This window comes from Geotrypetes seraphini, chromosome 3, assembly GCF_902459505.1.
Source record: "Geotrypetes seraphini chromosome 3, aGeoSer1.1, whole genome shotgun sequence".
NCBI lineage: Eukaryota > Metazoa > Chordata > Amphibia > Gymnophiona > Dermophiidae > Geotrypetes > Geotrypetes seraphini.
Window position 1 is genome coordinate 365,037,453 of NC_047086.1, and position 13,484 is coordinate 365,050,936.

Below are 13,484 nucleotides of genomic sequence, written 5' to 3' on the forward strand. Positions count from 1 at the left end.
AGAACGAGAGGGCACTCTCTAAAGTTAAAAGGAGTTAGACAATCAAAGGCATAGAAAGCAAAAAAATATATGACGGTCTACTAGCCACCAGAGCAGCAAAAATAGACCACCAGTTCTCAAATCTGCTGACTATGACGCCCAACTACAAAACATTCAAGCTTCGAGTGCCCCCTTGCTTATTGATATGCGCCATTGCTGTGAAGGATAATACCCGAATCGCCTTGCCCTTCATCAGCAGTTGGAAGACAAGCAGAGCCCCGTGGACTGCTTTCAGTTCGAAGGGATGGCATCTGTGCTTCTCCATTTAAAAGAAGTCAAATTTACTAATATCCAAGGCTCTCGGCCTCACTACAGCAAAGAACCAGGAATATGGGCTAAAAGTACCATGTAACCCTTTCTGGGCTCCTTGGGGAGGACGGGATATAATTCGAATAAAATAAATAAATACTAGCCCTGTCCTAGAGAGGGACCAGAATAAATATAGTCAGAGAAGAACAAGCAGAATTTTTTATTTTGCTTCAGTTACAATGTGCACTTGTGGAGAAGTGTTGTAGACTAGAATGGAGTGTCTGAACCAATGAGCCAGATGTTCAGGATCAAAATTTAATTACAAGTCTAATTCAAACGCAGTAACATTGAATTCCAAAAAAGAACCCAGCATGGTCTGCGTTTTGGCTAGTGAGCCTTCCTCAGGTGTCCAATTCATTCATTTGATAAAATTGCATTTTGAGTCATGGCTAGCATGTTAATAAGCCACTAATCAATTTATTTAACTAATTGAATTGAATAAATCGATTAGCTATTCATTTATAGCAGTGCCGCTTTATTACTGAGCAGTATTCATTGCTTTAGTGGCTTAGTAAACTTCTAAACTGGGCTTAGATAAGGCAAATAGTCTGTGATACCCAAGTTAGAATACATACAAAAAGCAAGTCTTTGTTAACAACTTTAAAAGCTCCCAGGTTTAAAACATGGTTGCCCAGTACAAAAATACTGTAATGTACCTTTTCTGGAGCAATTGATTATTTTATTTTTCCCTGCATTGCTTAACCACATAATGCATGCAAATCTGTAAATCTCACATTCTGCATTCCATACGCTAGGGTGGTCAATCTCAACCCGCAGTCCAGGTGTTGCAGAATTCACATCTTTTCAGAACATATGCTGCACTTCCCCTAATGGTATTGCAATACTTCTGTTTCTTATTTTTTCACTTAAAGTTTGCTTAAACTTCATTTCTCAATGGCTTTAGTGCCTTGAGAACACTCCCTGGTAGTCTGCTCTTGGAAAAAAAAGACATAGTCCTGCAGAGCAGGACTGCAGCTTCACAGAAAAACTTTGGTGGTTCTATGAAGCCAGCCTGCTGGGTGCCACCTTCTGGAAGTCCCCGGGATTCCTCCCGTGGAGTTTGCTGGCCAGTGACTCCACAGTCACAGGTTTCTAGTGCAGGCTGTGTGTGTCTGGACAGAAAACCACCCAGGTTTCAGGTGCAGGCTGCCTTTTCTGCTCCCAACCGCATGTCAGAGGATCCGTGGGGGCGGAGGTTGAGGTCAGTCTCTGACCGGCTGGCAGTCCAAAGGTCTTCATTCCTGGCCATTTGGAGCTTTTCTGAGGTAGAAAAGTCCTTTTTTCTTCACTCAGCTGCTGTAAACACTGACAGACAAAAGGCACTGCAGGAGCTGTGAATAACTGCATTTTTCCTATGGGAACTTAGGGGGTGGCTTTGAAAATATTTTAAAACCCATTTTTCACAGTTTCTGTGGGTAGGGTTCAGGTCTTCTACTACCCCAACCCCAAATAACTATTTTTTATTTTTGGATTTTGTTTATTTTTGCTGTTTTTGGTATGAATTTGTGATGGCGGCCATTTGGGATTTTAAAATCAATTATTTTTTTCCTAACTGAATTTTGCTCAAAAACCCCTCGATTTGAGTCAAAATCGATTGGGATAGACCACCTAGCCCCGAATCTATTGGATTTGGACATTGATTTCACTGGATGGGCGCCAGATCAGTGATTTTGAAACGCGTGCTGGGAGCTTCTGTCTTTGCCTGGGCCTTCCAAAGAAAATCTCACCCAGGTGCTGTTCTGGATTCTAGTGCAGTTCACCTGTGTTCCGAGTCTGGGGACTCTTTTGACATACTGCATGTACTTCAATAGTGCTCTGCCATGGTTGCGGAGTGGGCCTTATCACCGGATTTTATTTGGCTCCTCTGAACGGCGTTTCCTCAGACCCTGCTCATTTGAAACAGCCAGCGGGCGCATTGGGACTTTTTTGGTCTGTGGCTGAGCTTCCTTTTGGGAGCTATCTTGTCTGGCTGTGCCAGATTTCGATTGCAGTAATTGCCATGCAGATTTTCTATTTCTTCTGTCTCTTGCCACTGTATTTAATTTGGATATGGCTGATGCCTTTGCTGAGTCTGGTCTCCTCAGCCTCCCTGAGCATCCGGATTTGGAGGTTCGGCTCCTTCGCATTTTCAGTGGGCTTCTGTTTGCCTTTTTACAGCTGATGTTTTGATAGAGCTCCATTTGGATTTTTCACTTTCCAGGCTTCGATCCTGGTCTGTTCTCCTGTGCCTTTTCCATTCCACCAACAGATCCTGGGACAGGTTTCAGAACCCCAGACAGGGTTTTCCGATCTGCTATCAACTGAATCCTGCTCTTTGGTAGGTCTGAGCAGCAGGTTTTCAGAGTGCAGCCCTCCCTAGTGCTGGGGAGTTTCAGAGGTCTCAGGATCACAGGAGGATGTTATGATAAAAAATATTCTTTTCTAGCATCCTCAGGTGGCCAAGTGGCAGTGGTCACTTCTTTTCTGGCGTTCCAGCCTGCGCAATGTGTCCTCTAGTGGTGCATGCCTGTTCTTCGCTGGTGCAGGTTGGTGTGGCTGTGGTGCCGGGCATCCTTTATGATTTCATTCAAGTCTTAGTACATGTTCTACTGGTGCAGAGTCTGAGTGCCAGTCTCTTTGGACATGTCTTTGAATGCGGACGCTGCCTCGAGGTTCTCCTTCAGTGGCCGTCCTTTCAAGGGACAGATTCTTGTTGGAATAGGTTGGGATGACCTCCATCCTTTTGATATAGCTTTCAATCCTTAACCCTACTCCTCTGCCCTCCAACTCAGCCTGCTGATTGACCGTTCCCCTTGGCAGTATCCATGACATCCTGGTTGTCTGTCTCGCCTGTTTAGATTGTAAACTCTTTCGAGCAGGGACTGTCTTCTTATTATTTGTGACTCTTTGCAGTGCTGCATGTGTCTGGAAGTGCTATAGCAGTGTATCTCAAACTGTGCGCCTCCTGAGATTTCAGGTGTGCTGCAGTACACTGGGGAGGAGGAGAGGCACCAGCTGACTGCCTAAAGGACGTTCCTCTCGTGGCGAGAGGTACGTTCTGTAGGCAATCAGTGGGCGCCGGCACCTATCCTTCTCTCTGGCCCTCTTCCCTTCTGGCACCCCCACTGGAGTTTCAGAGCCCGCCTGGAGGGCCTTCACACACATGCGGACATAGACATGATGACATCGTGCATGCACGTGACGTCATCACGGCGATATCCATGCACTTCCAGGTGCCTCGAGCCACAGCTACTACTTTTAGTGTGCTGCGGCTTAAGAAAGTTTGAGGGACACTGCGCTATAGAAATAATAGTAGTAGTAGGTGTGGTGTGTGCCGCCCTATGTTGCTCCCTGTAATCCAGTTTCACTGACCATCGGGAGGGGATCGTAGTTCTTTTTGTTCCTCCCACAAGTGTCGACAGGGATATTCAGATATTTCCTCCTAGAGACAATCACAGAGCTACGCCTCCATTATCACAGCTCCGATTCCAGGCATCCTCAGGTTCCTGTGCTGTGGCTAAGCCACACGCACACACACAAAAAAAGCACCAATGTCGCCAGGGGCGGGTGTGATTTCCTCACTCACAGCCTGTCTTCTACTGTTTTGTCAGAGTGGATTTGACTTTCATCAGACACTAGTTAATCCTATATTGCCTGCCTCCGACTTGGTTTCTGGACTCCAGCAAGTCGCCGGTAACAGAGTTTAGGATCTGCAATATTCTGCAGACCCGGGGCTCTTAGTCTTTGGGTTGCTTGAACTTTTTCCAGTACCATGAATGAGGGCTTAGGTGGATGCTCCTTATACTTCCTCATGCCAGAAAAGCTTGGTGATTTGGAAATGTATTCTGGTTCTATGGCCGGTCACCCACTTCTTGGAAATCCCCCTTTTCCGAGTGGTCTACAGAATACATTGTTGCTGCAAGCTGCTGTCTACAGGAGAGTTTCTAGTGTTCTTGGATCTCCTAGAGGTTTACCTCCATATTTCAATCTCCCCAGAACATTGCAGGTTTCTGCATTTCCATGTACTGCAGCAGCATTTAAAGAGAAACATGATGGCAGATAAAGGCCAAATGGCCCATTCAGTCTCCCCTTCCACAGCAATCACTATCTCTTCTCTCTCCAAGAGATCTCTTGTGCCTATCCCAGGCTTTCTTGAGATCAGACACAGTCTCTGTCTCCACCACCTCTACCAGGAGACTGTACCACACATCTACCACCCTTTCTGTAAAAACGTATTTCCTTAGATTACTCCTGAGCCTATCACCTCTTAACTTCATCCAATGCCCTCTCATTCCAGAGCTTCATTTCAAATGAAAGAGACTTGACTCATGCGTATTTACATCATGTAGGTATTTAAACGTCTCTTATCTTATCTCCCCTCTCCCGCCTTTCCTCCAAAGTATACAGATTGAGATCTTTAAGTCTGTCCCCATATGCCTTATGACAAAGACCACACACCATTTTAGTAGCCTTCATCTGGACTGACTCCATCTTTTTTATTATGGAGTGAAGAGCTTATGTGTACAACAGAAGAGTGGGACTTGGGTGTGATTATAAGTGATGATCTTAAGGTGGCCAAACAGGTTGAAAAGGTGACGGTGAAAGCTAGAAGGATGATAGGTTGCATAGGGAGAGGTATGGCTAGTAGGAAAAAGGAGGTATTGATGCACTTGTATAAGACTTTGGTGAGACCTCATTTAGAATATTGTGTACAATTCTGGAGGGCGCACCTTCAAAAGATGTAAAAAGGATGGAGTCAGTTCAGAGGAAGGCTACTAAAATGGTATGTGGTCTTCATCATAAGGCGGATGGGGACAGACTTAAAGATATCAATCTGTATACTTTGGAGGAAAGGCGGGAGAGGGGAGATATGATAGAGATGTTTAAATACCTACGTAATGTAAATGTGCATGAGTTGAGTCTCTTTAATTTGAAAGGAAACTCTGTAAAGAGAGGGCATAGGATGAAGTTAAGAGGTGATAGGCTCCGGAGTAATCTAAGGAAATACTTTTTTACATAAAGAATGGTAGATGCATGGAACAGTCTCCCAGAAAGTGGTGGAGACAGAGTCTGTGTTTGAATTCAAAAGGGCCTGGGATAGGCACGGTGGGATCTCTTGGAAAGAGAAAGAGATGATGGTTACTGCAGATGGGCAGACTAGATGGGCCATTTGACCTTTATCTGCCATCATGTTTCTGTATTCTGATTATTCCCTCTCTCCTTAAAGAATGACATGGGAATGGTTTCCTGCTGTTATCTGCGGGGATGGTGACAAATTCTGTCACTGTGTCATTCTGTAGACTTCTGGTACTGTGGCTTTCTCATGTGCTCCTTTGGGAGGAATACAGCACTTTACTTGGTTTTGAAGTGCACCACCCCAAGATATTCTTTAGAGCACACATGTCAAACACAAGGCCCAGAGGCCAAATCCGGCCCTCCTGGCCATTTTATATGGCTCGCAGTGACTGTACAGCCCCAATCCCATTGGCACTCCAAGCTCCTGAACGCACTGCCCCACTCCCAGCAGTGCTTGAAGCTCCTCACAACGCTGCCTCAGTACCCATTTGCAGGCAGAAGGACCCAGTCTCAGTGTAAAAGCTAGGTTGGAGCAGGGTGCTCCACACAAGTGCCTGACCGTGCCACAGGTGTATAAGGGTAAGGAAGGGATCTATACTTCTACTAAGACTAAGTATATTAATAAAAAATTTGACCCTCGACTTAGCCTGTGTTTTAGATTTCCACCCCTTATGTGATTGAGTTTGACACCCCTGCTTTAGAGGGAGATAGCTGATGTGGCTGCCTTCACATGGACTTCTGATTTGGCTTGGACCAACCAATCATCCAATTAAGGAGACACTTGTATCTCTTGTGCAAGTGGACCATGACCACTACCATCACTTTGGAGAAAGTCCACGAGACCATCATCAAACCAAAAAGGACCTTGAACTTGAAAGTGTTTGCCCAAAATGCAGAATTGTAGAAAGCATTTATAAAAATCCTGGATGGAAGCAGTGGCGTACCAAGGAGGGGGGGGGAGGCGGTCCGCCCCGGGTGCACGCTCCAAGGGGGTGCAGAGCCGGCCGGATCCGGAACCTCCCGCGCTGCTTCAAACCGTACTTCAACGCGGCTGCCCTACTTAGAGCAGAGTCGGCAGCCGCGCTGAAGTGAAGAAGGTCCCGCAATGACTGGGAAGAGGTAAGTGACGTCGGGGGGGAGGGGACCTGCAGCTGCAATCATCGCAGGATCTTGCCGCAACTAACTGTGTCTGCCGGTCTAGCCCACTCCGACGTCACTTACCTCTTCCATCGGAGCAGAAGCAGTCATCGCGGGATCTTTGGGACGGAGAAAGAAAGGAGGTCAGGGTGGTATGGAAACATGGTGAAGGGTGACAAAGGGTGGTCAGGGTGCTATGGAAACATGGTAAAGAGTGACAAAGGGGGGGTCAAGGTGATATGGAATCATGCTGAAGGGTGACAAAGGGGGTCAGGGTGGCATGGATGCGTGGTGGAGGGAGAGAAAGGGGCAGATGCTGAAGGAATTGCAGGGAAAGAGACATAAGGGGGAACGATACTGCATGGAATTGGGTTGTAGGGAGTGAAAGGGGGCAGATGCTGATGGAAGTGGGGGGAAAGAGAGAAGGGGCAGATGATGGAACTGGGGAGAGAGAAGAGGGCAGATGATGGAAGGAGGGGGAAAGAGAGAGAAGGGGCAGATGATGGAAGTGGAGAGAAGGAGAGAGAAGGGGCAGATGATGGAAGTGGGTGTAAAGAGAGAGAAGGGGCAGATGGAAGGAGGGGATAAATAAAAGGAGGGCACATGATGGGGGAAAAGGATTGAGTTAGGGAAATACTGGAGGGGGTGAGGGAAAGAGGTGGTGAGCTGTAGGTAGACAGTAAAAAAGGAAATTGATGAGAGGGTAGTAAGAACGTAATCTAGATGGATGCAGAAAATAAATTGAAAAGGAAAATGAGGGAAGAAAGGGATTGCAGAAGAGAGGTGTGGGAGAGGGAAGGAGAGGAGAGAGATGCCAGACCAATGGGGGTGAAAGGAGAGATGGAAGGGGGAGGCATACAGTTTCTGGAAGGGACATAGAAGGAGAGAAGATGCCATATAGGGGCAGAGAGATGGCAGACAGTGGATGGAAGGAAGAGAGTAACAAGAAGATGAGGAAAGCAGAAACCAGAGAAGACAAAGGTAGAAAAAAAATTTCTATTTATTTATTGCTTTAGGAGATATGTGTCACTGTTTCTGTGGTGTTGCATTGTATGCAGAGTCCAGCTTCTTGCTGGTTCAATTTAACCTTTGTCTATGTATTTCTATTTTATCCCCCCTTTTACAAAACTGTGGAGCGTTTTTTAGCACCAGCCGTGGTGGTAGCAGCTCTGATGCCCAGAATTCTATGAGCGTCAGAGCTGTTACCACTGTGGCTAAAATCCACACTACAGTTTTGTAAAAGGGGGAGGGGTTAGTTTGTGATTACATATTCCATACTAGGCAAAGGTGTTTTCTGTGTTCTGTGTGTTCGAAAGACATGGTTTTCTGTTAGGATTGACGGTGTAGGATTGATCTGTACTAGTCTGGCTTGTTTAGTTTTACAATGGGTGTATTGATGTTGTACTGCTCACTGTATATGTAAGATGCTGCCTTTTCCTAGGTACTCATGTGTGACGTGTGGCTTATTACTAAAAATCATGTTTTTCGTACAGATGGGGAGGGGTGGGGTGCCAAAAAATGATGGGCCCCGGATGTCACATTTGCTAGGTACGCCACTGGATGGAAGTATGTAATTAGGTCTTCACCGGGTCCAGGCCAGTTGCATTATTTACAAATGGAAATACAGGACTCGAAGGAGGCGTTGAACCTCCCACCCCCTCCTTGAGAACCAGGATGGGCCTAAAGGATCCTCCTTTCTTAGGGACCATAAAATAGATTTGAGTGTCATCCCAGACCTCCTCAAGCTGAGGGACTAGCATGCTGAAGATTGAGTTCAACTGCTTTTATTTTTTATTTTTATTTTTTTAAGTTGAAATGATTTTTTATTATGAAATAATTCAAACAGGAGAAAAACAGCATACAATCCTCCTAATACAACAACCAAAGCCTAGAAGAACAATACAATCAAAAATACCATCCCCCTCAAACACTCCCCCCCACCTCCTCACACACACACACACTTTATTCCCGCAATATCAAGAGCAACATATCCAATATAATATGACAGAGCCTCAGGACAATGCCAAAAAGGCATCAGAAAACTTTGAATTCCAGTGCATACCTCTGGCTCACTATTTCCAGAACTCACTAGTTTGAGGTGATGTGGGCCCACTCATGGTGAAACATGGAGAGTCTGTCCCCTACATGCATCACTGAGGGACCTCACTGAATCACATTGGGGTCCCTTAATGGGTGTGTAGGTTGCTGAAGGACCTGAGTCCTTTAACTTCCACACATTCCAAAAAGGCCTCAGCTTATGAGCCCTAGCCCCTCCCCCCCTTAGGGATCCTCCAGAACACCTGCTTGAGTGGAAGTGACCTCATTTTTAATCCTAGACCTGCCCATGGAGGGGCACAACACAAGATGATGATGGTCCTCTGGGAACTGCTGAGGTCTGATCTCTACTACTATCTATCACTTATATAGCACTGAAAGGCGTACGCGGTACTGTACATTTTGACATTTAATAGATGGTCCCTGCTTAGAAGGATTTATAATCTAATGTGAGCAGACATACATGACATATAGGGTGGGGATGCAGAACCCAAAATGAGAGGAGTTAGGAGTTGAAAGCACTCTTGAACAGGTGGGCTTTGAACTCTGCCTCTAAATCCTTTACTAATTTCTTGAGGTCCTCAAAGAACTTTCATAAGGAAGGCTGGTCCAAACTCCAGACAAACTGATTTGGTAGATTCCAGGAGCTGCTGCACTCAGCATAGCAGGGCTCATACCACATAAGTAGCTCCCTCACACCACTGCTTCAACCCCATGCACTGAAGAGGTAAAAGCCTACTTTAGCAGCTTCTATTGTGGACATTCTTTAAGGCAGAAACCCCTTCTACTGGAATCATTGTTGTGTTGGTCACTGTTAGGACCAAGATATCCACTGTCAGCTGATGAAGCAACCTTACTTGGGAATGGATAGAGTTTGCCCAAAAGACTGGTCTCTTGGAAGGAACCCTCTGGGACCTGCCACCCAGCCAGCACCATCTGAGAAAGGAGCTTATTTAAAAGAAATGGCCCCAGGAGCTACCAGCCCAAGAACTCAACTTCAAGTACTTGGACTATGTCCTGGAGTGTCAGACCTAGGAAAGGAACAGTTTGCACTAGATCAAACTTAACACCATCTGCTGGAGGTAGGGAAATACTGAAGAATTTCAGACTGCATCAGCCCTTATACCAGTAATATCACTGGAATAGTTCAGTATCTTTATTTCCATCTGCTGGAAGGGAAATCCACCCCCTTGTCTGGTCTGGTTTTGCAAAGATGGAAAGGAAAGACCTTTTTATGTCGTACATCTTATGGAAAAGTATTTTAGTTGTTCTTTGAATTTTCTAAATATCTGTTGTTCAGCTTTACTCGAGAAGTTATGTTACATTTATACGCTACTTTTTTAAAACAGAAATCGACTCAAAGTAGCTTTACTAAAATAACTACTAGTGTCATATGTTTAATATTTTTTAAAATTTTGGCTTTACAGATGGATCATGGCGTGGAGAATTTGTAGACCATCAACTTCAAAATATTACTTCTGATTCACATACTAGTGGAAGTGAGTCAGACTGCATCAATGCATCAAATCAGAATCATGCTTCTGGTGTGCCAGATATCTTACCTGCTATGCAGAAAGCTCTTTTTGTAAGACTGAATCAAAAACAGCAAGAATTGGGGAATTCTAACAAAAATTCAATTCAGAAAACAATTAGCAAAGAAGGTGGTAAGTCTCACTTGCACATTTTAAAAAGAGAAATGTGAAAGCTACATAAAATTTAGTCTCTCTTCCTATCTTTTAGCAGCCAGTTTGCACTTCTGCATGGACTTTCGCTTTGTTCCTGAGAGCATGTCAAAATAGTTGACTATGGTTCCTCATGGGACGTTATTAGAAATTGAATATAATTTTTTTTCTTTTTTTCTTCTGTTTTGTTTCTATCCCATGATTCTTTCAATTCCTAAGAAGTCTCTCATGAGTAACTTTGTCAAATATTTTTTGAAAATCTAAGTACACTATGGGGCTTATTTTCAAAACAGAAAAAACAGCCAAAATGTGGCACAAAGCAACAGGTGAATGTTTGGTTTTTTTCCTGCCAAAATGTTCAAATGGCTATTTTCAAAACCCATTTTAACAAGGTTTTCTATGCAGTTTGTCTAAATTTCAAGGGGACATGCTGGAGGTGTGTTTTGGGCAGGACTATAGCGGACTTAAAATTTAGATGTTTTTCTGCAATAGTGAAACATTGTAAATATATCCAGGGCAAAACATAGAATGTTTTAGGCTGGACCTGCTTCAGTAATGGCTTAGTACCTAAAGGATGCCCAAACTGACCAAATGACCATTATAGAAACAAAGGCATGACCCTCCTCCTTAATCCTTCAGTGGTCACTGACCCCTCTCCTAAGAGGTGAAAGTGACAGTACATACCAGGCTATATGACAGCTTAGATATAATAGGCACTCCTGTTAGAGCAGCTAGTAGATCCTTGGAGTAGCCTATTTGTCAGTGCAGTGGAGAAGAGAGCCAAGCCTATATCCCGTTCTAATTGGTACACTTGTGGTAGAAAATTTTAGCCCTTCCAAGAACCACAGAATACCTACTATACCTACATATAGGTGACACTGCATACTTAAGGGCTATTTTAATAGTGTACAGTTGGGAGCAGTTTTTACTATTCCTGGATGACCCACTATACAGTGTAAGAGTTATGGTGAGATGTGTTCTTGGGATCTTGTATATGAAGCCACTGCAGTGCCCCACTGCGCTGCTAAGATGTCTTTGTGGCCAGTAAGACTGTTGGTCTCCAGACATCCCAGTGGCCTATTTTTTGACATTTTTCACTAGGACTACTTTGTATCAAAAATAGTACCAAAAGATAGACACACCGACCATAAAAATGTATTGAAAACTGTGATTTTTGAAACAAAAAGATAGGCATTTTCCGTGTTCAAAGATTGCTATATTCTCTACTTGATTTTTGGACATTTTCAGCAAAACATCCTAAATCAGACTTAGACGTCATATCAAATGTACGTCTCTATATCAACTGGCTCTCCATTACCCACTTATTTCTTTATAACTTAAAAAACTCTTAATACAGCTTCAACTATTTTGCCTAACACCAAAGTCAGATTCCCCAGAATATGGGTTCCTGGTTTGTCACTGGAGCCTATTTTTAAAAAGTGGTATTACATTAGATTTTGTTATTTTTGCTGGACTATTTTAAAATATTTTTTATTAATGTTTTATTACAGTGTTTCTCAACTTCTTCAAGCCAAGTACCCCCTAAGTCTAATAAATATCAAACGATTACCCCCACCCAGGCTCCACCCCTGACACCACCCCATAATAATAGTATTAATTGTAATGCAATTTCTTCCATCCATTTTTTATATACACACAATATAATCTTACTAGTGTTTTAGCCCGTTACATTAACGGGTGCTAGAGTAGATGTCTGTCTGTCTGTCTTTTTTTTTTTTTTTTTGTCTCTCTCTCTCTCCTTGGACGCTGTCTGTCTGTCATTCTTTCTGTCTGTGTCTCTCCCTGGCCCCCTGTCTGTCTATCATTATTTCTAACTCTATCCTCTTCCCTCAATCCTGCATGTGCCCTTTTTTCTTTCTCCTCCCCACTTCCTTCCAACGTCTGCTCCCCCTGTCCCTCAGACTTCCATTCAGCAGCTGTCCCTCCTCTCTCCCACACTTCCATTCAGTGTCTTTCTCCCTCTCTCTACCCCTTTCATCTACTGTTCACCCTCTGTCTTGCCACTTCCATTCACTGCCCTCTCTTCCCTGTTCCATATGGCATATCCTCCTTCCTTTCCCCCTGGTCTGGCATACCTTCCTCCTTCCCTCCATTCTCTGCCATCTCTTCTTCCCTCCAAGCCATTCCCTCCCCCTCTTCTCCCTTTCCTCCTTGAACTTCATTGGGCAGCAGCAGCAGCATTCACAATTCATTGCTGTTGCCGGCTTCTCTGGCGGGTCCTGTCTTCATGAAAACAGGAAGTAGGCAGGACCCGCCAGAGAGGAAGGCCTGAAGCCGGCAACAGCAGCGAATTGTAAATGTTGCTGCTGCCCGAAGAAGCCAGGCCTTGAAGCACCTGAGACAGACCGCTTCTCTCCCCTCCCAGCCCAACCCCCGCTGACTCTCCTATCTCTCCCTCCCATGTGACCCTCCCTGCGAGTGACCTTAACAACAAACCTCCCTCCAGCGTTGGCAGCCGCAGCACGCTAAACAGGCTGCTTCGCAGCTTTCTCCTGCAGGTGAGTCCCTCTGCCGCATCACTGATGATGTCATTAGTGACGCGGCAGAGGGATTCACCTGCAGGAGAAAGCCGCGAAGCAGCCTGTTTAACATGCTGCGGCAGCCAACGCTGGAGGGAAGTTTGTTGTTAAGGTCATCTCGCTGGGAGGGTCGCATGGGAGGGAGAGATAGGAGGGTCATCGGGTCCCAGAGCGAGGATGCTGCCGCTTAGTGAGTGAGTGGAGGAGTCAAAGCACGCATGCGCACTCTTGCCAGCCACAGACCGACGGAACATGCCGGTAAGAGTGCGCATGTGTGCTTAGGGTTTTATTATAAGAGATTAATACATAATGGTAACCACAAAATTAAAAACAAAAAAAAATTGTACTGTATGCAGAGAAAATGTTAATTATCATTTATATTAGGTTGCTTTTTTTTCAAAGAGGTCAAAGCATATAAGTTAACTTTACAATGTCACCTCAGGAACAACTATAGAAAAATATAGTGCAAAATATAAGCAGCAGATATAAATTCTAAAAACTGATACATTTCAATCACTAAATTGAAAATAAAATCATTTTTTCTAACTTTTTTGTCTGGTGATTTCATGATTCTCTGGTTGCACTTCCTTCTGAATGTACATCCAGTATTTATTTATTTCTGCCTCCTGCATGCTTCCTCTCCTCTGGACCTCATTCCCGTCATCCA

At 44.5% G+C, this 13,484-nt stretch overlaps 1 protein-coding gene across 1 annotated transcript in view; it reads left to right on the forward strand.

Moving 5' to 3' along the window:
• The window catches only part of ZC3H6 (zinc finger CCCH-type containing 6), a 128,061-nt gene that overhangs the window by 104,544 nt on the left and 10,033 nt on the right, over positions 1–13,484 (forward strand). The window contains exon 11 of the mRNA XM_033936837.1: positions 10,023–10,259. Coding sequence (XP_033792728.1) covers positions 10,023–10,259 — 237 coding nt within the window. The remainder of the gene's footprint in view (positions 1–10,022; positions 10,260–13,484) is intronic.